The sequence below is a fragment of the Nanorana parkeri genome, unplaced genomic scaffold (assembly GCF_000935625.1).
Source record: "Nanorana parkeri isolate BGI_ZX_2015 unplaced genomic scaffold, ASM93562v1 scaffold45, whole genome shotgun sequence".
NCBI classification, from domain to species: Eukaryota; Metazoa; Chordata; class Amphibia; order Anura; family Dicroglossidae; genus Nanorana; species Nanorana parkeri.
The window spans coordinates 1509353-1535018 of NW_017306313.1; the positions used below are offsets into that span (position 1 = coordinate 1509353).

Here is a 25666-nt window from a genome sequence, read left to right on the forward strand (position 1 = left end):
ATGAACAATTATTTTTTTTAAACGAATGTAAGATGCTTTTAAATCGGTATGCAGAGCTGCATGATGTGATTTTTTTTTTTTTGTAGTGAAAGGGGGTAAAGGTCAACTTGAATTGGTGACTGGGTTGGTTGCATTGCTTACCTGACCTAAACAAAAGTGAAGTCACCAGCTTGGCTGTCTGGCAAGGCTGTGTAACCTTAGCGCAGGCTGGACAGGTCTATAAACAGGTAAAGTGTCTCTCATATATGTAGTCACATTATTTAGCCGTCAACTTAGTGTTTCGTTTAACTGACCAGACAATGTTGTCTGATAGCTGTCAAGATTTGCACTTTGCTTACTGAATATGCCTAATGGTGTGAAGAAAATGAAAGGGATCTTCTTTTTTATGAAGGGCTTGGCTTGTGTACAGCTTAAAACATGATTCAGAATATAAAGGGGTAACATCTATATATGGCTTATATTGTCCTATTTGATATCCTAAAGTAATTTTTTTTTGTTTTGAGCAGGATGAACAATAAATTGTTTTTGCTCTACAGCTTTCAAATAGACTGTTTATTATGAATTCTAGATGTTTATGCAATGGAAGGAAAGCTTCAGGTTCAAGCCATCAAAGATTTGCTATTAGCAGCATATAGGCATGGACTGAATTGTAATATTGATCTGTTGACTATCTGTGTATGCAGCAGACACACCCAGCTAAATGTTGGAATGGCTTTCTGCATTGATACAGGTGGAATCCTTTGGAGCAGCAATCTCTCTGGCAAGCACTGCTTTAGAAGATAAAAAGCAGATGTGGATTAAAAGCAATCCATAGTTATAACAGCAAGTTTGTCTTGTATGTCGGCTATCGGCAATTATCATGAGCTTAATAGGGAAAACATAGTGAATTTTTCTGAAAAGGAATGTGCTGCATCATTCTTCTGTGTATTGAGGTAAACTTAGTGCACACCTTGGTCCTCCTGATACTGACACGCCATCTGCTTTATTTTCCAGCCACAACATGCCTAACTGGGGAGGTGGAAACAAGTGCGGTGCATGTGGAAGGACGGTTTACCATGCCGAAGAGGTGCAGTGTGATGGAAAGAGCTTTCATAAGTGCTGCTTCCTTTGCAGTAAGTTTAAAAATCATTTCAACTTGATCACCTACAATAAAAGGACAACCTTCACTGCTTATTTAGTGTCCATTTAACTCCTTTATGGTAACCATTTTCTGCAAATCTTTTTAAGAGTACAGTAAAATATGTCCAAGAAGAAGTTTGTAGCATAACTTAACACACTAGGGCCAGTATGGGTGTACCTACCAGTAGCACTCGAAGGGAACCCATACAAACCTACGTCCTTTGTGGGGGATGAATCCGAGACTTAGAGCTATGAGATAAAAGTGCTATATCACGGTATCAAAAGCTAAATTACACACACGCACTGTATTTCCACTTTTGCAGTCAAATGTGGATAACAGCTATTTTATATTTGTTACATCTGAGTATTCTCATAGCATAACTTAAAAATAGAAATGACTGCTTATGATTTTTTTTTTTGTGTGTGACTCAATTCTGAAAGGAGGTTTTTCTCTAAAATGGCATTATCCTCTGGAATGCAAGGGGGTGGAGGGGGGCTGTGGGAAGTTAGTAATTAACCCTGTCTGTATTATGCTGGCAGATCTCATTGTAAACTACGTTTGAACACAGTCTGTCCTTACAAAGGTTTAGAGACCTTAAAAGTATGGTATGTTATAGGAGAACTATGGGGTTAGGGCTTTTCCCCATAGTTCTCCTTAGGCTAACGGGAGGACACAAACTAGCGTCGTCCCGTCACCCTCAGATCAGCATACCGCGAGCTACAGCTCGCGGTATACTGAGACGCCAGAGCGGATCCCGACATCGATGTCGAGATCCGCCCAGCTGCGTGAGTGACGGCTGGCTTTGCCTATCTAGAGGCAGAGCCAGCTGTACCCGCCTCCTCCCCAGTCCGTTCTGCCAGTCAGCGCTAGCGGATTGGGGAGGGGGGAATCCATCCCCTCCCCTGTCACGGCAGAGAGCTGTGACAGGATCGAGAAGTGAGCGAAGACCGGCATGTGTTAGCTCACCTCCCGATCTACTGAGCTGACCTGTGACAGTCTCATTGTCACAGGTCGGCTAAAACTATGAGGTGAGTGAAAAGCACTCACCTCATAGTTCTCCTTTTTATTGATGGGAATATCTGTCTGTCCCTAGTCGTTCTATTGGGACAGCCAGAGTTTCCTGTTACTTTGAAACTATACATAGAAGCTCCAAATGTCTGCTACACAAACACTTCGACAAGGTAACAAAAATATTTTGTAAAACATTTTTATATATACTGGAACACATAAACCTATAGAGGGGTTTTCTCAAAATTGACTGCAAAAGTAGAAATCCACTTTAAAAGCACTGTTGGGTATCAAAGCTAAGACTCTCCTTAGAGCCACACATGGTCATATAACCTGCTAGAATGAATAAAAGGATTTTGTTTTGACGAAAACTTGAGTGCTGGTGACCATTCTGTTTTGCAAGTGTCTGGTGGCGCCATCCGTGGCCACTTCAGCACCTGACCCACAATATATGGGGCTTCTCAGTCAGGAGTGCGGTGGGACTCCCTATTTGAAAGCTATGACTGGTACCCCTCGCTGTATGGCACCATCTGAGATCTCATTGAGAGACAGTGTCTGAATGGAGATTGTTACTACTGTGATCTCTTTACAAATCTCAGTGCTCCGAAAATCCTTTGCCATAGTCGAAATGTGTATTAAATGTTTTTTTTTTCTTTTGGAGCAAATTGTGCTGTCTGTCGCTTAATCGGGCCACGTCTGATTTTTTGCAGCCTTATCACAGCCCGATAGAGCACCAGAAAGAGGTATTGCCACAATGCTCACCATACACTTGTGTAAGCCCTACCATAAGGCCCCTTTGTACAAAAGTCTGGCCTGTTAAGCTAAAAATGTCCCACTGAAGGTGAAGCTTTTCCTTTTAAAAGCAACGGATTATGATTATATTTTTTTAAGAAATTAGCTCAATCTATTGAAAAGGCTTGAGACTTTCAAACTGTTTACGATTTAGTTCCCCGATTCTTCGTAACTGCTTGAACATAAGGAAAATATGTGAGCACTACAGCTAGTCTTCCACAAGTAATCTTATTGATTTGGCACATAAACACTAATTTGTTCCTAGTGATCTCTTGTTTAGGTATTGGAAAATAACTGATGCAGCAATGCCTGTGAATGGGTTCAAATCAGATAAAGTTTATTAAGACGTGTGGGGGATCAGCTCCTAAATCGGACTGCCAAAGCCTTCTAAGATCTTATAGGTTTTATAGGCTCTGCATATCAAGATTGAGCTTTAACATCATTAGCTAATAGTAACTAATTACCTAATATTTATCCAGTCATTAACATTACATCAGAGTTCAGGGACATGCAGCTTAATTATCCAAGATAAGGCTGGAGGGTGTTGGTCCATCTGGTGGCTCTTGATGTCTGGCAGCGTCCTTAGCAATCATCCTCGGGACATATGACAATGACTTTGCAAATATTCCTAACAAAAGAAGTGTTTAGTAAGTTTGCATTTCATAGACTTGCACGGACTAGTTACATTAAATATTGTTTGATATAAGTGAAGCCAGTCCGAAATAGCTGAGAGTTCTGCAAAATGGGGGTGAGGGGTCCACAATGATCACCTTTTTATTCTGCTGTGCATTTTGTACTGAACCAACAATATGACTGTTTACAGGACAGGGTTGTATTCCTTCTAAGAAATGTTATTGATATACTGGTATATAATCGTGCCTGTGTAAATTGGTGACTCACATGGAAGTCAGAAGATGTTACATTGCATAAACAGAAACCTTCTCCTTTCCACTCCCCACTCTGAATTACAATCTTCAACAAATCAGCCTTTGAGGAGGATTTAACTGCAGAGAGGCTGGAATGTTGAGATCACTGCAAGTGACAATCTTTCTGGAAATGTAACATTAAGTGATATCTGCAAAAGGTTTTATGCAATCCCAACTGCTGTATATCTTCCACTCTAATACTACTATTCTTGCACTAACCAAGTTAAACTAGACCCAATGCTAGGTTGTTTACTTTAAGTATCCACACCTTGCTGTAATGAGCTTTATTGTGACATTGTCATTTTAAAGGAGAATTATGAGGCGAGTGACTTTCACTCAGCCTCATAATCTGAGCCGACCTGTGACAATGAAACTGTCACAGGTCGGCTCAATAGATCAGGAAGTGAGCGTACACACAGTCGCTCGCTCACTTCTCGATCTATCCCTGCAGAGAGCCGTGACTGTCACTCACGGCTCCCTGCAGGGATCCCCACCCCTCCCCTGTCCGATCCTTCAATGCTGACTGGTGAAACGGACACTGGTGGGGGCGGGCACAGCTTGCTCTGGATAGGCAGAGCCAGCTGTCAATCCCGCAGCTGGGTGGTTCCAGACAGTTTTGTCGGGATCCGTCCCCGCTAAGGCATCTCGGTATACCGCGAGCTACTGAGCTTTGGGTCACGGGAGGACGCTAGTTTGTGTTCTCCCGTGACCCTTAGGAGAACTATGGGTGAAAGCCCTGACACCATAGTTCTCCTTTTTAAAGGTCCCCCTGGGTTTTATAAGTGTTACTTGTGAATAGAGTTCAGTGCTCCAGCACTAAAACTATTTTATATAAAAATATGTTCCCTGATGTTTACTGACAAAAGATTTCCAACACAGGACTGCTAAAATATATTTAAACAGAGCTTGACAAATTGCTTTGAATCTAGGAGCCAGCTAAAAAAAAAATTGGGAGCCAGTAATTTTTTCAATTAGTTTTAATTGGCACATGTGGCGATACCTTAGGTTTAGCGAAATCGTTGTTTTCGTACAGAGGTGCATCTGACGTGTTTCTTCTGTTAGTATGTACATGTTTGCAGGGGTGGGGGTCTTTATTTTTATTTTTTCTGCATTTTTAATTTTATTTCACTTTGGTTTTTAAAGTTGTGGGTTTTTGTTTTTAAAACTTAATTGCGATCACATAGGGGGCTTATGACCCCCCCCCCCATGTGATAGCACACTGATCAAGATGACAGGTTCTCTTTTAAGGTGACAGGTGTCCCCTTTCCACTTCTTCAATAGGTTTAGCTGGGGAATGACTGCTGCCTGAATATAACACAGCAGGTAGTGACTGGGAGCAATAGCCAGCATGCTACTGGCTGTGTTAAATTGCAGTAGCCAAAAGCAGGCTGGCTGTTGCACCTCCCTGCTGTCAATCAACAGAGGAGTGACCTGAAGGAGAAAGTTCTCCTATTGCTGCCTGCGTGTGTGTGTGTGTGTGTGTGTGTGTGTGTGTGTTCGCACACAGCGAATGTAGTCACAGCGGCGGACAGCCGGTCTCACCTTACCATTGGGCACTGGCTCCAGCTGTCTGTCTCCCCTCCGATCCCCGCTGCCTCTGCTGACACAGGCCCGGAGAGCAGAAGAGTTAAGAGGACACACTGCAGCATGCAGTAGTCTCCCAATGGGGAGAACAGGAGGAGCGGTGCTGGAGGTGGCATGGGACATTAAACGGCCTGACAAAAGCCCAGGGGCCATGACGACCTGGGATTTGTCAAGCCCTGTTTTAACAACTCTTAAATCTGTTGTGAATAGCAACTACTTAGTTCTCCCATTCTTCCAATGGTCTACAGAAACATTCAGAGGGCAAATAAACCCCAAAAAGGGTTTGATATACACTTCTGAGTCAATTTACTGTTGTCTTTTGACATTTTAATATTTGATTTTACTTTTTTTTGTTTCTAGTGGTATGCAGAAAAAACCTGGATAGTACAACAGTAGCTATTCATGATGAGGAGATTTACTGCCGATCTTGCTATGGGAAAAAATATGGACCCAAAGGCTATGGCTACGGACAAGGAGCAGGCACCCTGAACATGGACAGAGGCGAAAGACTGGGCATTAAACCAGAAGAGTAAGCTCAATAGTTAATATTCATTCTTGCCCAAGTAAGAATTCACTGACCTGCTCAGACACAGCTATCCATTGTATAATGTGACACAGCTCTGTATTCACGTGTCCAGGAATTTCAGCCAACATTACACTGCAGCAAACTGGACTGATTCCAGAACTAGAAAACATTATGCAGATACAAACCATAAAAAAACAATCATTACATTATGTGGAAATGATAATGGGGGACATTCATATGACCTCATAGGAACACAATACTGCAGGCAAAATGCTATTGTATAATGCGTTCAAGAAAAATCAGGTTTGTAATGACCAAATCACTTGGGCCATTTTATTTTTGTTTTATTTCATTACCTAAATACATTGACTCAAGGTTTTATGTTTTCTGGGGGTAGGGAGAGGGATTAAATCTGTGTTAGGAGTGTTTAACCCTTTCGCTGCCAAGGACGTACGGCATACGGAGCTACAAAAGTGCTTCCAGCTGGCCAGCTCAGTATGCCGTACGGACCTGGCATTTACAGCTCTACTATAAGCTGATGGTTATCAGCTTATAGTAGAACTGTTCAGCAGACTGTCCCCTTTAAATTAATAGCTGTCATCAGTGGCTCACAAGCCGCTGATGACCGCTATTTTCAAAAATACCGGGCGCCCCCCGCCGGCACCGCCGCTGCCGGCCGCCGGCATCTGGAGTCTCTCATCCCTCCCTGGAGCCATCCCAGGGAGGGATGAGGGACTCCATGGATCCCCACTGCTTGTAGGGTCTGTGGCAGCGGGGATCCATTAAAAAATCACCGTCGGGGGGGTCGGGGGGGTCCCGGGAACGAGCGGCGGCTGGCCGCAATTCAGGATGGCTGAGCGTCTTCTGTTCTGAGCCGCTGTCATCCTGTCAGTTTTTGGATGACAGCGGCTCTGTGTAGCGTGGCCGAGCGGGGGATCGTTAAATATCAATGATATTTAACGATCCCTCTGTGCAGAGCAAACACCGGAGTGATCGTCTGATCACTCCGGTGTTTGTAAATAACTGGGGACACATAGTACTATGTGTCCCCAGTTATGAATGAACAGGCTGCGATCTACATCACAGCCTGTTCATTCAAGAATTTATGAATGGGGACTAGCACTCACTACAGAGGCTCCTCCCCATTCAGAAACTAATGATAGTAAAATATTTTTACTATCATTAGTTTGTGAATGAATGAGAAGCCTCTGTACTGAGGCTTCTCATTCATTGAGTGCTGGGGCTGCAGAAAAAGAAATTGAGGACTTATGTCCTCAATTTCTTTTTCTATTTCAAAAGGGAAATGTCAGGGGTCTATTTAGACCCCAGATATTTCGCCGCAGCCCCCCCAACAGTAAAAAAATAAAAATAAAAAATTATTAAAAAATAAATAGAAAATGTAAAAAAATAAAAAAGAAAAAAAATAAAAATGTAAAAAAAAAATAAAATAAAAAAATGTGTACAAAAAAAATAATAAAAAAAAGCACAACCCCTCCCTCCCCCCACATAACATACACATATTGAGGTGTACGCCATGCACATGCGCTGCAGTGCGTTGTTAGAACGCATCGCAGTGCATGATTTTTTTAATGTATTTTTTTCTTTAAAAAAAAATTAAATTAACTGTGGCAGCGCATGGCAAAGCTTTGTGACGCATTGCCATGCGTTGTGATCTTTGTGTTGCAATAAATATACGCCTGTATCATTTTATCACAACACAAACACCAACACAGCGTGACATTTTTTTTTAACATAAGTTGCTTATTTACAGTTTTGCGTACCGTAATTTTTTTACCTTTTCGCAAAAAGGCGCAATTTCAAATTTGCAAATATTTGTTATTTATTAACTCAATACAGTTTTATCTTTTAGATTTAGTCAGAAAATTATTATTTTTTGTGCGCTGATACTGATTTTAGTGTGTTTTATCAATTGAATTGTGTATTTTTATCGGTTTAATATTAATTTGAGAAACATTTGCGCAATTATCGCAGGGCCTACAAATTTAGTATCACCAGCTTTTTATTCTACCGGGCCTGCGCTTTCAGAAAATATATGGTTTGGGGGGTCTTTTACAAACGCTAGTAACGCAGCAGTTGAAAATCAAATCAATGGGAAAAGTTGGCGGCATCTGGAGCCTCTCATCCCTGCCTGGAGCCGCTCCAGGCAGGGATCTGTGACTCCATGGATCCCCGCTGCTGACCCCCGCTTGTAGGGGCTGTGGCAACGGGGATAAAAAAAAATCTCCAGGGTTGGGGGGTGGGGCGCGGAGCAGCAAGCGTCGGCTGGCGGGGAGAAGCCACAAGTTTCAGGATGGCTGAGCGGTGAGGAGAACGGAGCCGCTGTCATCATGTCAGTTTCCGGATGACAGCGGCTCTGTGCGTGGCCGTACGGAGGATCGATAAGTATCATTGATATTTACCGATCCTCTGTGCAGCACAAACACCGGAGTGATCGCGTGATCACTCCGGTGTTTGTAAATAACTGGGGACACATAGGGGGTTATTCACAAAGCTGCCGAAGGCAGCCGTGTGAATAACCAACACGAAGTGAAGTGAGCCGAACGCCGTTCGGCTATTCACTTCAGGCTTGTACAGCTGATTTCAGCCGTACACCGACTGAAATCAGCCGTACAACGGCTTGCTGCGGCTGGGTTTGGGTCGGCCGAAGTGCAGAAGGAGTTTGACTCAGCTAATCCAACATCTGGATCGGCTTAGCCGAACCTCCGGCAGGCTACTCGTTGCTGTTCGGCCTATTCTCATAGGGCCCAAACAGCAGTGAGTGAATAGCCGAATGCCGGAGAGCGCCCTTCGGCTCAGTTATTCTATTCTGCTCGGTACCTCTGTGGTACCGAGCAGAATAGAAAAAGTAGAGAAAAATGAGAAAATGATTGGGCGGAGCTAGCAGTGACAGCTAGCTCCGCCAAACTTTTTCTATTGCACGGGACCAGTTGTCATTAAAATGAGAGCTTGTCGGAACCGGCGGTCATATCAAAGCCGGCTCCGACAAGCTCTCATGACAGTCCAGGGTGCCTGGTTACTAGGTAACCAGGAGATGCTGAACTGTCATTGCACACTGAGAACCTGGCGGAGCCGCTGGGATATAATGGCGGTTTCGCCAGGTTCTCGGTGTGTAATGGCAGTCCAGCGTCCCCTGGTTACTAGGTAACCAGGAGATGCTGAACTGTCATTGCACACTGAGAACCTGGCGGAGCCGCCGTGATATCACAGCGGCTCCGCCGGGTTCTCAGTGTAATGACACATCAGCGTCCGTGGTTAGCTGCTAACCAGGGGACGCTGATCTGTCTCTGCATGCAAGTGGCCGGAGCCAACCGTGAGATGATGGCTGGCTCCGCCAAGCTGTCAGTAGCAGGTTGTCGGCCAGCCGTTCCAGCTTCGGCTTTCACCTCGGCTCAGTTGAGCCGAAGCATATGCCTTCGGCTCGACTGAGCCGCTCGGCCAACTTCGGGAGCTGTACGGGCTCAAGTGAATAGCCCGTACAGCAGCCCTTCAGTTCTACTCAACCGAAGGGGTCCTGGGGCCGAAGCTAGCCGAAGGATCAGCCGAAGCTATGGCTAGATCCTTCGGCAGCTTTGTGAATAACACCCATAGTACTATGTGTCCTCAGTTATGAATGAACAGGCTGTGATTTACATCACAGCCTGTTCATTCATGAATTTCTGAATGGGGAGTAGCACTCCCTATGGAGGCTTCTCCCCATTCATAAACTGCTTGATAGTAAATATTTTACTATCAGCAGTTTCTGAATGGAATGGGAAGCCTCTGTACTGAGTGCTTCCCATTCATTGAGTGCTGAGGCTGCAGAAAAATAAATTGAGGATTTGGTGTCCTCAATTTCTTTTTCTATTTCAAAAGGGAAATGTCAGGGGTCTGTTTAGACCCCAGAGATTTCACCGTAGCCCCCCCAACAGTAAAAAAAATAAATACAAAATTATTAAAAAATAAATAAAAAATGTTAAAAAAATTAAAAAAAAAAAATGTAAAACAAAATAAAATTATTTAAAAAAATAAAAAATGTGTAAAAAAAAACAAACTAATAAAAAAAAGCACAACCCCTCCCTCCCCCCACATAACACACACATATTGTGGTGCACACCATGCACATGCGCTGCAGTGCGTTGTTAGAACGCATCGCAGTGCATGATCTTTTTTATTTATTTTTTTTCTTTAAAAAAAAACATTAAATTAACTGTGGCAGCGCATGGCAAAGCTTTGTGACTCATTGCCATGCGTTGTGATACCTTGTGTTGCAATTAAATATACACCTGTATCATTTTATCACAACACAAACACCAAAACAATTTTTTACATAAGTCGATTATTTACAGTTTTGCATACCTTCATTTTTTTACCTTTTCGCAAAAAGGCGCAATTACAAATTTGCTAATATTTGTTATTTATTAACTCAATACAGTTTTATCTTTTAGATTTAGTCAAAAAATATTTTTTTTTGTGCACGGATACTGATTTTGGTGTGTTTTAACAATTGAATTGTGTATTTTTATCGGTTTAAAATTAATTTGAGAAACATTTGCGCAATTATCGCAGGGCCTACAAATTTAGTATCACCATCTTTTTATTCTACCGGGCCTGCGCTTTCAGAAAATATATGGTTTGGGGGGTCTTTTACAAACGCTAGCAACGCAGCAGTTGAAAATCAAATCGATAGGAAAAAATTGCAGAAAATTCAAAAATGGCTTGGCCAGCTGATTTGAAAAATGTTCCGGAGGGCTTGGCAGCGAAAGGGTTAAGTTCTTATCAATGGGGTGAATTGATGTGTTAGATTGCCCAGTTTGCTTTTGGGTTATATACCCATGCACTGGAGTGTAACAGTGGCCTGTTTTGTCATCTGAGACACAGAAACTCAATCAGGGTTATTCACAAAAGGGTGAAGAGTTTGGAGAAGGCAGGAGAAGTGAACAATCTACAACAACATATCTGATTGGGAACAATTCTCCAATTCAGCTCACTTTCCAGTTCAGCTATGTTGTCCTAGATTGTTCACTTCTCCTGCCTTCACAAACTCTTCACTCTTTTGTGAAAAACCCCCATTTGTCCACTAACCTTTTCCTCTGTCTTCCTGTCAATGGGACATTTTCAAGGTTAACCAGATGATGTGCCCATACAGTTTCAAGGTACCTTCCGACACTTACCTGATTCGATTTGGTTGTCGGTGCCAAATCAGTGCCTACACTACTCCACTATCCATTCAATTCATAAACAGTCTGGTAGGCACTTGAACTTGATAAGTTAGGTATACAGGGTTGGAATACTGAACGCAATCTGTTTTGGAACCTTTGTTTGAACTTTCAAATTGATGCGTTCAAATCTATCTATTTCGACTGCAGTGATTTAAAAAAAAAATGAAAGGAGCATGTTAGAGTTTTTGGTTTGGGCGAGAATTTTTCTAATGGTGAATAGTTTTCATTCTGAAAACTCCATTCATTCCAACAATTCAAACAACAATTGCCAAATCTCTCATGGTAATTAGTGAATATTCTGATGGGATTTTTAATACGAACGTTCATGTGGAAATCTACCTGTGTATACCCTATTTATTCATCTAAAGGAGATGATTGGATGTCATTACCAGGAACATGGGAGATAGATACATTTCATGCCCCTGAAATTTCATCCATTTGTGGATGTTTAAATCTACTTGTAGAGGGTCAGTTTAAAGACCGTTCTATAAATGAGTTGTTAATATAACTATTGACCGATAAAGCATAAACCTCGGGGCTGGAATGTGTTTTAGGCTAATGTCTCTAATTTGTGCGCAGCATGAGTTACTGATTTGGTATCTTGTCTAAAATCTTATGAAATGGCCGTGTTATGCCGTTTGTTTTAAATAGGGATGTCCCGATACCACTTTTTTAGGACCAAGTACTGTCCCTCATGTACTTGCCAATACAATTACCGATACTTTTTCATAAAGGGACATGCAACATTTTTTTCTAAAACACAGACTGATGATTTTAGGGCAGTTTCTCACCAGGGCTAAATACACGTGTCCCCACAGCAGAATACATGCTCCTAAGGCACAATTGTATTCTGCCTTGGGGGAACGTGATCTGCAAATGCATGTCTTTCAAAGCAGAATTCCTCTCAAGGCTGCGTGTCGCTTACCCATGGGGCATGTACATTTGCAGTGGCTCTGCGGGCACTCCATCTCGCCAGCGATCCTGGGACCTGGCCTCCTCCAGACAGTCTCCATCGGCCATCCAGCCAACTATCTGCGCTGCTGGGCCCCCCCCCCCCCCCCCCACTGCATGTCACATTTTGTACGGTCAGGAAACAGTACGAAAACGCAAAACGCATCAAAAACGCGTCAAAAATGCAGTGCACTGTAGCTAACATACTGACAGCCCCACTCCAGCAAAAAAAAAATATATATTTTTTTTTTTACTGGAACGCATCAAAAACACGGCAAAACACATAGCACCGCATCTGCTGATCCGCACCTGATCAGGACCTGAAACTCATGTGAACAGGCCCTCAGGGTGGCTCCTTTCCCTTGCAGGTGCGTATGGAGCCACCCTTGTGTGTGCTAGTAAGCTGTATGTGTCTCCACAAACACACAGACACAGCAAGGCAAGACATTTCCCTGCTCCTCACTCCTCCTTCCCCCGGTAACCCTTCTCCATGCTAGTAGTTGGGCAACTGCTAGAGACGCTCTGCTCCTTGTGATGTTATACTGGACAGGAAGTTCAGGGAAGCGGAGCTGAGAGTTGTAGCTGTTCGGAAACATGATGACTGTAAGTGCTTGGGCAAAAATTTTAAGGAATACATTGTTAGGTGATGTATATTGGTTTTAGGGATGTCCCGATAACACTTTTTAAAGACCAAGTACAAGTACTTTCCCTCAGGTACTTGCTGTTACCAATTACCAATACTTTGTCTTAAAGGGACATGTAAAACAATTTCTAAAACAACACAGATTGATGATTTTAGAGCAGTTTCTCACCAGGGCTAAATACAGATGTCGCCAGAACTGAATATATGTCCCCAAAGCAGAGCACATGTCCCCACAGCAGAATACATGTCCCGAAAGCCGAACACATGTCCCCAAAGCAGAATTCATCTCACCAGGCTGCGTGTCGATCTCACCCGGGCGACATGTGGACATCTGCAGTGGCTCTGCGGGCACTCCACCTCACCAGCGATGCTGGGACCCGGGCCTCCTCCACATGCAGACCGACAATGCTGGTCCCTGGCCTCCTCCACCGGCAGACTGTCTCCGTCGGCCATCCGACCGACCATCTCCGCTGCTGGGTCCCCCCAACCTCCATTCATCTCCTGGCCCAGGCCTCCCCTGTCAGTGGGTGGCAGGAACACCCAGCTTCTAGCCCTGGGGCTGCCGCTCCAGCTTCACCACCAGTAGTTCTGCCCCCAGGGCTGTCTATGGCTGTGCCTGCAGCGGAAGGAGGAGGAGATAAAGAACTGGACAGGCACTGCCATGGACAGCTATCTGCATGTCCACAGTAGGCTGCCAAGGTCCCCACAAGCACGGGAACTCGGATGACTGCTGTTGTTTAATGGGCCGGTATTGGCCTTTAAGAATCAGGGCATTTTCATGAGTAAAAGTACTTGTGAAAATGCCTGGTATTGGCCCTGATGCCTATACTAGTATCGTTATCGGGACATCACTACTTTTAAACTCTCCTCTATCCAATAGGTCTATACTAGAAAGTTAGGGGTGCATTTGCAGCTTTGTGTGCATACCTTTTTCATAAAGCTGCATTTGCTGGAAAGGTGACAATTGCAACTAGCAGGATTTAATTCACTAAATAAAAAATATTTAGGCTTGAACTGTGCCTTGTATATGATGAAAATGTCAATCTGCTGACAGTTGTAAATTATGGGTTGGTAATGAAAAATTACCCATATTGTGGCATTTGTTTCTCCAAAATGTATCTGCAAAAACAAAGCAGCCTTCTTGTTCCATTACAGAGCACAACAAACACGTCCAAGTACCAGTTCAAACCCGTCAAAGTTTGCTCAGAAGTTTGGAGGAGCTGAAAAGTGTCCGAGATGTGGTGAATCAGTCTATGCTGCTGAGAAAATAATGGGAGCTGGGAAGGTGAGATTAAACTGCAGAGTTTCTGATGACTGTATGCTCCGCTTGTAAAATGAATGTTGTTAAAGAGATTACAATGTAGGTTTGTATAGTATTTACAATGCCTTAGCAAAAATCTGTAGTGCTATATCAAATTATGCCTCAAACGGGAGATATCCTCGGCACACAATACCAAAAAAAAAATTCAATGTATACAAATTATGCAAAGTCAACCAGGAGACTTTTAAATCCTTTGAACCAATATTCCAAAATATTCCTTGGATATATATCTATATCCAAGGAATATTTTGGAATATTGGTTCAAAGCATGGAAGTCTCCTGGTTGATTTTCGCATAATTTGCAGTGCTGCATATTTTTTGCACTTGGTTCAAGACGGAATGTATTAATGGTCTCTTTTTCTGCAGCCATGGCACAAGAATTGCTTCAGATGTGCCAAGTGTGGCAAGAGTCTGGAATCCACCACTCTGACCGAAAAAGATGGGGAAATATACTGCAAAGGTAAGGAACTCCGACTACTGGCTGGTGTATCCCAGAATGTTTCCTTGATGGAATGTGGCCTTTAAATAGAAAGCAAGGCGGCTGGAAAATACAGGAAATTGGAAAATAACAAGGTAAAGACAGGCCAGGGCCAATATCAGGAAATGTCTTTCCAGAGAATATAGTAGCTGTAATGTATTTATATGAAGACAATAAATACATGTTCTAGTGAAGGAGATCTTGTCAAGGTACATTTATGTCTTTTGGGACATTAAAGTAATACAATGCAGTGTATAAAATCTATTCCAGTTTAAGGTAAATGTAATAAATCTTGTGCTTTTACACTTCAGCTTCCTGAAAAGTAGCTTCCCGTTGTAGTTACAACATGAAGCTATTAAAACACAGCAGGAGATTTCCAGACAGAGGAAAACCAGAAATAGAAAAAGAAAAGTAACTTCCTTGGAAAGATGTGAAATATACACAACACGCACCAAGCATAGTAAAGAAATTCATCAAATTTAAAAAAAAAGATTGTTTATTGTTTGACTATCAGAATACAATTTTTTTTTTTTCTTTTTATAATTACTAAATCCTTTAATATAGACAACTTGTACATTTTAAAGCTAATTACACAAGTAACTGTACTAAGCTCAGCAGAGACCAAACCCTCTGCATCTTGACATTGGTCGTCTTTATCTTAAAGGAGAACTATGGGGTTAGGGCTTTTCCCCATAGCTCTCCTTAGAGTAACGGGAGGACACAAACTAGCGTCCTCCCGTTACCCTAAGCTCAGTATACCGCGAGCTACAGCTCACAGTATACTGAGACGCCGCAGCCGATCCCGACATCGATGTCGAGATCCGCACAATTTGTGAAAGTCACTGATTTATTAAAGCCGATATGGTCAGCATTACCTATAGCATCCCAAGACTATACTACAAAATAGTCTGAGAACCTATTTATCTGTCTTGCTTAAAACAAGAACACTACTGCCTCATAGCATTTCATTCATCAACTGGGATTTGATTGGTTGTTAGAGGTTATTGTAGAAGAGTGATGGTGGAAAGAGACCAATTGAGTCTGCCTTCCTTTTTTTTTCTTCTACATTTATTTTGTTAACATTTTTTTGCGAAGTATATTTAAATTAATTTACTGCTGTTTCACCTGCTACCTCCAAGTCTGTTCAAACCATCTGTGATTCTATTGAGCATAATCCTACCCGACAATGCAGTACTGAATGGTCCTGGAGTGAATGGTGGGACAAATATAAAACCTGTAACGAGTGCTGTATTATTTTGGCTAGAAGTGTGAATTATTTGAATGAAATATTTATTCATAGAAATGGTTTTTTTTTTTTTTTTTTTTTTCTGCTAGCTTGCTACGCTAAGAATTTTGGACCTAAAGGGTTTGGCTATGGCCAGGGAGCTGGTGCCCTTGTACATGCACAGTGAGGAGGAAAAGGCAAAGACTGATGATGCTAGAATATTTGACGACACCTCTGTTACTAAGCCGAGTGATAGTCTTAAGCCAATACTAATCACTGTGAAGTCCGTGTGATGTCTACTCTGTAGAATGGAGTTGGATTAATGTTCTTTGTATGTTTTTATTGTAACATTTTCTGACCGGAGGAATATCTGACTTATAGTAACTGTCTTGTATTTTCTTTCAAATAGAACCAGATCTATACTTACAGAGAACTTGTTTTCTATTAAATAACTGTATATTGCAGACCAAATGAGGTTGGATTATATGTTCTGGAATTGAAAGGCTCAGCACAATAAAACATAGTTGTAACTTCAATATTGTACTAAATTGTCAGATGTATACTGGAAGAATGTGTGGTGGGTTTTTTGCCCCTCTATGGAAGCTTGAATTGCTGTGACCATGTGGAATCTAGCTGTGTGGTGACCATGCCAGTTGAAGGACATGTACAAGCATTGGTGGCACAAATGGCTTCAGGTGTTGGAAATTATTATATTTCCAGCTGTTGGACCTAATAGCCCTGTCCATCTTAATCTGAAACTCAATGTACATTTGCACCTCCATATAAAAAGCATGAATGCACACCCACTCTAATTCCACTTTGTAAAATCCTACACTGTCCATGAAATACTTAAGCTGTTCTGTCTGAGGGAAATACTAAATTATTCAATCTCGTGGAGTACTGACCTCCATTGTGTGTCATCACCATCATGCATTGTGTGTCATCACCATCATGCTCTGGTTGATTGACCTCCCAAACATTGTGTAGCATTGCTGTTTTCATTACAATGTTCATTATATAATGGGAGAGAAGGAACAGGAACCTATACTGAAAGAAATACAGCCAATAGAAAGCTGACTTGGAGACTGTAAAGGGCTTGCCCACACAATGTCCAGACCAGAACAGTTTTTTTTTTTCCTGGACCAAAAAAGCATCCCAATGTATTCCTATGGTATTTCTGTGCTCTGTTCACACCAGCGCAGTTTGTTCCGGTCCAGACAAAAAAAAAATACTGCTGGTCTCATTTTCTCTGGTCTGGAATGCATAGACATGCATCAAAAAGCATGCAAACACACTGGACTGCACATGAAAGCCCATTTAAAAAAAAATATTTAAAAAAAAAAAAAGCAACAAATGCACTGCGTTCACATATTTGCTCCATACCTGGTCCTGACACGGTGTGAACAAGCCCTAACTCTAAAAACATTAATATACTGCGTGTGTGTGTGAACAAAAATATTTTCAGACAGCAAGTGAAGCAGCTCACTGTTGGCATACAGTTGCTCGTCGCATCTGGGATCCATGGGTTAACAAATATACCCTTAATTATCTAAAGGATGTAAAGAATTTGTATTGCCTCAAACTGTTTTTTTTCCTTCTGCAGTTTCTCAAGGGGAAAGAATTTTTAACCAATGGATCCCAAGGGCCTGTTCACATGAGTTTCAGGTGCGGAACTGTGTTTTTGCCACATTTTTTTGATGCGTTCCAGTTTTTTTTTTAAATGTTGTTTTTTTTTTTTTTAGCTGCAGTGCGTTTTTGACCATACAAAATGTGACATGCAGTATTTTTCTGTCGTAACCTGAACGGACTGCGCACGTGAGAACTGTAGCCCATAAAACACATGGGGATACATTGGGATGCATTTTTAGTGCAGGAGCCTACGGATCAGGTCAGCACAGAAAACGGACATCGTGTGAACAGGCCTTTAAGGTACTAAAAGATCTGAGAAGGAAGGGGCTTGCAGCATATTTGACTACAACATTTTGCGGAGTCTCTTACCTGGAACAAGCATGCATATTCGAGAGTCAGATATCCTGATCTGCATATTTGTTTCAGGTCTGTGCCTTTAACGTATCAGTTTGTCAAGCCACAAACTGTTTCATTCATTGGAGAACAATTCTGTGCTTTAGGTAATCACGGACTGGGTTTATGCATCCTACAGGAGTACAACACTAGGTGCACTAAAAGAAACAAGACTGCCCAGGTGTGTGGCCAGAACACTCTGCACAGCTGGGGACAACTAGTTTACTAGCCTAGTATCTAGGAGTTAGGCTTTTCACCTGAACAAGAACATTGTGCTTCCATAGCTGTGTCCCAAACCAGTCCACCCTAAAGCTGGCCATACACCTATAGATTATCTGCAGATTTTCTATGGTCAGATGGACAAAGTGCAACAGATTCCTCCATCTACGCTACACTGTGTAGAAGGAGGAATCTCCCACTGGGCCAGGCTTCAGTATCTTGCTAGTTGGCCCCACTGGCTGTTCAGTTATTAAATACAGATACTGAAGTTTGGCCCAGTGGGAGATTCCCCCACCACAGTTGAGCGTAGAATCCGTTGAACTTTTCTGCCTGTATGGATTTTTGGCCAGCTTGAGAAAGTGTCATTACAATCCTTGGATGTGGTCAGGATTAGAGGGGTACCTGTCTGCCACTGCATTTCATGAATGAATGTCCTATCTGAGGTTTGTACAGAACCATGCTGGATCTGGCAAACCGTTATCAAAGAATATATCATCAAGCACAAAGAACCACCATTTCCAGTTGCAGCACACTCTGTTGTGGGGTAGGTGCATCCTGAACTTTGCACCATCAGACCTCAATTTGGCAGGTTTGTAAGGCAGCCACTTGGTTTGTCAGGTCCAAATTTTACAAGGAGGATGTGGCCGCATCAAATTCCAATTTTGGTTGTAAAGTTTTTTTTCAGAAGGCAGTTTGACTGGCTTTATAATTCATGTACAAGGCAATAAGCCAGTCAATCAGTTTACTGGAATGGAAACTTGCTGTGTGAATGAATTACAAAAAAAACTGACCATGTAAGGAGTGTGGACAGAAGGACCTCAACTTGTACTAAAGCATTGTGTACAGCAAGCTTTTAGCAGCTTTGGAGAAACTTTAGTAGCACTTGTGATGCGATTTACTAGCTGCTCCCAAGACTGCATTCCTATTAAGATCTGTGTTTAAAGCTCTCCTTTGGGTCCAAACCCCCATGACCACAATACCTACCCGGTAACAGAAGGACTTAAGAAATACCCCTACTATGAAAGAAATGGAACATGAAATGTCTAAATAAAAAAAAAAAAAAATTAAAACTTTAAAAACATGTGCAGCCTGAATGCAAAAAAAATAACATGTTCGAACTATAAAAAAAATGTGCAAGTCTAGTGACACTGCATGCACATTCATTCTGTGTGATTTAACCAGCTGGTGTGAGGCTGGAGCAAAATCAAATGTTCATACGGTATTGCCTCTTGTTTGTTCTTAGCTATTTATGCTCACAATGCACGCCCCCTCAGAGGTTCACTCAGTTTCAACACAAGCTTAAAATAACATGCAACACAAAAAGCAACTATTCAGCAGTGATCACTTCTCTGTATTTTCCTTTCCTCCAATAAAAACAATGTAACATTACCCAAGTCTACTGATCTACCACTCCAAAGCAAGTTTGTCACACTAAGAGCAAAACCACAAGATGACATGCAATGTAATGGCCAAATAAGAAATATAAGCATATTACCGATTTACACCCTACGGTTTTCTAGAACTTCAAACTGCACTTGTAGGCCAGGGTCCCGCTTTACATTGAATGTAGAGTGAGACCCTGGTCTATGTTTTATGAACTGAATCAGTTTATATAACATAGGCCAGGGTCCTGATCCATTGTCTTTTCATGTCATATAATTTTGACCAAGGTCCCATTCCAGTTCATATGTAATGTTCTGCAGGTATCTCTCTCCTCCAAGGACAGAGACCTCATGTACAGTCAGTACACAGCCAGACTGATGAACTGTGGTGCAGAGAATAAAGTATGTGACGTACCGTTTGCAGTGTATGCCAATTGTTCCGTCCTCCACCACCAACTGTATACCTCGGTCACGCCTTCACTGGCTGATATAGGTTGGCTATACACTGGGAGTATTTTTTTTTTTTTTCTTTTTCCGTTTAGACCCGTGGGGTTTTGTGAGGGGAGAAATGTATTCCCCCCACAAATGCTTAACAGTCCGGATAGAGGAATCTCCACTGCCAGCTATTGTATTCTGACAGACAGCATCCACAGTTGTCGGAATAACTTAGTGACATTAAACCCTCAGATTTTTTAACATAAACCAATACTGTAATGTGTGCCTTACTGTAATCCATGGTTGTTTCCCTTCTCTTTGCTGCTCTTCCTTTTAAATCTGTATCTCTTATGCTGGGCAGAACTTCTGTTTTGCAGCAGACTGCCTTGTCTCAGGAATGGATACACGGTGTCTGTGTATCCGTTTGTATAGGCTTGTAATCTGAGCCAGCACTACAGGAAGAGGCCCTGAGCTGAAAAGGGAAGTTCTGTCCAGCATGAGAATTTAAAAGGAAGAGCAGCAAAGAGAAGGGAAACCATGGATTACAGTAAGGCACACATTACAGTATTGTTTTATGTTAAAAATCTGAGGGTTTAATGTCACTAACAGTGACCAACTGATTGAGGTCAGTTGCTGTTTAGCCAAACATTATTGAACCGGCTTCTTTGACAAACGTTGATTAATAGCTTTTTGTTGAATGGAAGTGTGCCGATTGATCGGATTACAACAAGTTAACAGGACTCGGCCAACGTTCAAGCAGTGTATAGCCAGCTTTACACTGTTTTATGAGAGGAAATGATGTAGTGAAATAAGTGCTGAGAAGTGATCACTCCTGACTACTTGCTTTTGTGTTATTTTAAGTTGCTTTTGTTGAGGTGGTGTAACTGAGCAATCGTCACAGGTGATGTGCGCTGCAAAATTCTTGCTATATTTTGAGCCTAAACAATTGCTACGAACAAACGAGAAAATGCCTTTAAAATATTCAGTATTGCTCCATACACAAAACAAATGTACATGCAGCTTCACTGGTCGAACAGCTATGCAATTGTTCTTATAAAAACAGACCCCTTGGTGTAGAAAATCTGTCAATCTATAAACAAACACTAAAACAGAATTGTCAATATTTATTTGATTAATAACTTACAAAAATGATGAAATTAACTTATGTAAGGAGAGCTAAATTATGAAATGTACAATTTCTGGTGCTCACAATGTAGTACATCAAGACAGACAGTAGTAAAATAATACTTGGCACAGTTAAATAAATACAAAATGAAATATACATACAATTCAATAGCAAAAAAAAAAAATGTATTGCAGTATTGTTGTGGACTCGCCAAAAAAAAGCATTAAGAGGAATAAACAAGGACACGCAGTTACCTAAATTAGGTTTCACTATACAACATTTTTTTGTGTGTTTTTTTAAAATTTCCAGATATGATTTTTTTTTATTCCCCACAGATACCACTGGCCTTTTTTCCAATCTTGCTTTTGTGGGTGAAGTACTGCTCGAGTCCAGGCAGTCTAATCAGTGTAACCACAGATCATCAGTGCATATTGTTATACAGTCTAGGCTGGTCTGCAGTTCCAGAATAGATAACCCATTAACTAAAAGTAAGGTGGTGTTTATGTGCAAAAAAACTCGACATGTTTAAAAAAATATATACATCAATTTAGACAAAAAAAAAAAAACAGGACTACAAATAAAAGCATAGTGCAGAAAGGTGTGACTGAAACCAAAGTCTTACACACTGGTGACTTTCTGGACACCCTCTCCCAATCTATAAATATCTCATGGGCTTCCGATGGATGGTTCATCACCACTATATTCATGGTGCATGTGCAGCAGATAAGTAGCTTCTGAAACATCCAAGAAATTTGGGTTGTTACAGGGATCAAATATCCCTGAATAATGTATAGCTGCAAAATTCCAAACACTGCAGTTTACAGAGTGGACCATTAACATGCTGAGCCTAGCAAGTGCTGGCACTGAAGATATAGCAAACTCAACAAGCATCCCAAAACTTACACGGGTCACCAGGAATTGTATGTTGATGTATCCTTGAAGAACTCCAGGATTATTATTTTTTTTTTACTAACCCTTGCAGTGGGTCTACCCCAGCACTGCAAAGGTTAACTGCTTGTTTGTGACTAGGTTATATATATATATATATATATATACACACACACTCACTCAAAGCTCCAAGCCTGCTTTCTCTTAGACCAGTCCTTCCAGTGTCTCTCTCTCTGCAGGTCCAGTAAATCATTCTATTCTATACACAGTGTATAGACATGAGGATGCTGAGTCCAATGATGCAGTGGAGGGGGAGACAGGCTGAAAGGAGTGCTGTGACAGCTGGCTGGACCAGAGGTTCTGGTCAGTATATCTTTGTTATTTTAGCACCTAGACACAAAAAAAATCACTTAACCTATGCAGTGTGGGGGTAGCCCCACTGCAAGGGTTAAGGAAAAAAAAATTCCTGGAGTTCTTTAAATCGGTTGGTACAGTGAGTCAACCTGCTATCTAGAACACCGCAGACAGAAGAAAAATCAGGATGTTCACAGTTTCCTCTCAGCAGAGAACCTTGACCAACAGATCTAGAGGTGGGGTGCTATCAGCCAAGTTGGATTTTTCCATCCAATAAAATACTATTGTACGGAGATAACCCCAAGATCAGGGGTGTCTGCTGACAGCATAACATGCACGTTTGCTGCTTAGGACCATGTGTGCCTATGTAGTCATTTGCTGCAAGAATTCTAGGTTGCCAACTGGAATTTGGATGCCCGCCTAGCAGCCATCTAATGTCTACTGTCAGCTTTATTACACATTTTACCCTGATAGTGGTGGGTATCATCTATAAACTGGGAATTACCAATTTAGGAGGAAAACAAATATAAGAAAGTTGGCCATAGACATTCGTAAATTCCAGAATCCATCTTTAATGGCTTTTAGGACAGCTTGCATGCTAAACAGGAGCACCATAGTATAGTAGCCCAAGTGTTACAGTTTAGGGAGAGAGAGAGGGACCATATGCAGTGATCAGACAAGGTTCTCCAACTTGCCCCACAAGAACATTTATACAGAGATGTTGAGCATCATAAGACATTAGATTGTCACCCTATCCAGCTGAAAACTACAAAAATAAGTAGATGGTCATCTAATGTCTATGGGTACGTATGCATGCTAACTCCACAGTGTAAATGAAGGCAGTACATGAAGACAAAAACAAAAGTTATGTGATCTGTTATACGGTATACATTTTATCTACCCTCCCGCCATTGGGATTCAAACAGCTCTACGTTTGCTTAGAAAAGTGCGATAGAACCTGAAGACCGTTATCCAAAGAAAAGGCATTGGTGACCGCATCACGAGTTTACATTATCACAATCTATTTTTTGTAGTTTGTCATTTTTAAATAACAGAAAAGGCAACATGACCTTGCATATTATAGTACACACACACGCACACACAGCATGATAACCCACAATTATTCCACAAGTGTTAAAAACTAATCACCATCTTCCTTAATCACTGTCCCTAGAAATACAATTTGTATTAAAATAGCATACAATGCACATCAGCCCCTACACGTGGGGCTGGTGTGTAAAAACGTAGCCAAAAGGAAATCCAAAGAAAAGCAGCCATCTAGAGAAACCAGATTTTATGTTATATTTAGCTAGTGATAGAAAGATAAAACCTGACTGGTGGCTATGGGCATCAGTTTCAATGTCCCCTCCCCTTGTAATATGGTAGCCCCATCGTGGCTAAAGAAAATCCTGCTTAGTCACCACTTCATTACTGAACAGCAGAAATTACTTCTAGTGATGAAATCCTACCTTTGTCCTGCCGTTATCACTATACATACAACTGTACACAGAGGACCACAGGCCTTATCTTCCACATGATGCGGAGGATCGGACTGTGGGGACAATGCTGAAGCACGATGTAATATATAGAAAATGTAAGACATCTAGTATGTTTCATCACAAACTAAAATTAGGCTTTGAAAAGCACTAATCCTAATACATTCAAGCACAGCCTTCTAGAAAAGGTAGCTACAGTCGTGATGAGGGAGACCGATGAAGGAGATGGCCTGTTCATTTTCTATTGAAGGCTGCACTTAAATAAATGAGGCATAATCATTTTTAATGGCAATATTATTTGCCTGCTGTATTTTTTTAACTCTAGCTTGTCTAGGCTTCACTTTGGTAAATAGCCTTTTGATGTTCTTACAATCAATACTGGAGCTAACCTGGTGCTTGTTATCAGTTGCACTGCATCACCATTTCTTGGTTGCAATCTCGAATTTTGTCTAAAAGCCCCAAATGTCCAAGATAGCCCCTTTATGGCTAATGCCAGTTCCTCTGCTCCTTTAGCCTATGCCTTTTCAACAAAATATCAAATGTAATCAGGCTATTAAAGAAACCTGTACTTAGCCAGAGAACTGGTGTTCTCATCATTTCTGTCATTTTGATCTTGTTGCTTCAGTGCTTTTCACTGACCTGGAACAAATAAAGTATGCAGATCATGAGCTCCAATTTAACGTTGATTTTCTTGATCTACAGCGCCTCATAATACTGGAAGTATGATGCTTTCTATTCATCCCTACCCTCATTATTGGTACCTCATCAACTCTCTGACAAAACAATTTGAAGGAGCACGTTAGAATTTCCTTCAATCAAGTAACATTTTCCAACAGTGAATGTGGTTTTCATTCTGGAAACTCCATTCATTCCAAAATCAAAAACAACAGCAATCGCCAAGCCTCTGATGGTATTATGGAATGTTCTGGCGGGATTTTTCGTATGAACGCGTGTGCACATACACACCCATGCATACCCTACTTTAGTCTAATAACACACTAACACAGAAGATATGGTGAGGCACCTTTGGTTCTTTCTATTCATTACTATCCTTAAGCTAGCCATACACAGCTGAAATTTAAGCCGATTCCCGCTGAATAGACTAAAATTTGCATCATGAATGACCCTCTTGGTACCACCCGGCTTGACAACCTATCAGACGCAGTGACTGTTTGGTCATTTAGGCCACCAGGGGTGCTACAGCTGCCTAAATACAATGGTCGGTAGCAGATATTTCTCTATCCATGCTGCAAAGCATGGACTGATTGTCTCTCATTCAGCACACATGTACAAATAGCCTTTTGCTTTGAATTTTAACGATCCACTACAGATTTACCGTAACATCTATTTAAATGTAGCTACAGCAAAGAAGGATTAGTAGAATTTCTAAAGCAACTTACAAAAGGAGAAGGGAGGGAAACAAAAAATTACACCACAACTGCTGCAGCTGGTAAGTAAATGATGCCAGACCATGATAATGACAGGATCAGTAAAACTTAACCACTGGTTTCAAAGTTCCCTTTAATATTGGACCAGCTATGCTGACATTGTCCAGAAAGCTGGAAAACCACTAGCACTTAGAATGCTGAAAAAGTAATCAAGACCTATATAACCTTATCTTCACCAGGGTGCCACAGTGGACTGCCATGTCTGAGAGTATTACTACTACAAGTATTTATATGGCACCATCAAGTTATGCACTGTACATAGTATACATTCACATCAGTTGTTGCCCCCAAGCAGTTTGCTATCTAAGGTCCCCCATCTTACACACATAATATGGCCAATTTAAATTAGAGCCAATTAACCTATCAACACATCTATGGCGTGTGAGAGGAAACTGGAATACCCAGAGGATGCCCAAGCAAGCACAGGTTGAACATGTCAACTCCATGCAGATAGTGTCCTGGCCCGGGATTAAAATTGAGGGCTCCAATGCTGCAAGGCAGAA

The 25666-nt window shown here is 41.6% G+C and overlaps 1 protein-coding gene across 1 annotated transcript in view; it reads left to right on the forward strand.

Moving 5' to 3' along the window:
- CSRP2 (cysteine and glycine rich protein 2) overlaps window positions 1–16324 on the forward strand; it is a 31564-nt gene extending 15240 nt beyond the window's left edge. Inside the window, exons 2-6 of the mRNA XM_018572723.1 lie at window positions 994–1112; window positions 5791–5959; window positions 13925–14054; window positions 14457–14550; window positions 15904–16324. Coding sequence (XP_018428225.1) covers window positions 1001–1112; window positions 5791–5959; window positions 13925–14054; window positions 14457–14550; window positions 15904–15980 — 582 coding nt within the window. The 5' untranslated portion in view covers window positions 994–1000 and the 3' untranslated portion in view covers window positions 15981–16324. The remainder of the gene's footprint in view (window positions 1–993; window positions 1113–5790; window positions 5960–13924; window positions 14055–14456; window positions 14551–15903) is intronic.
- The last annotated feature ends 9342 nt before the right edge of the window (window positions 16325–25666 follow it).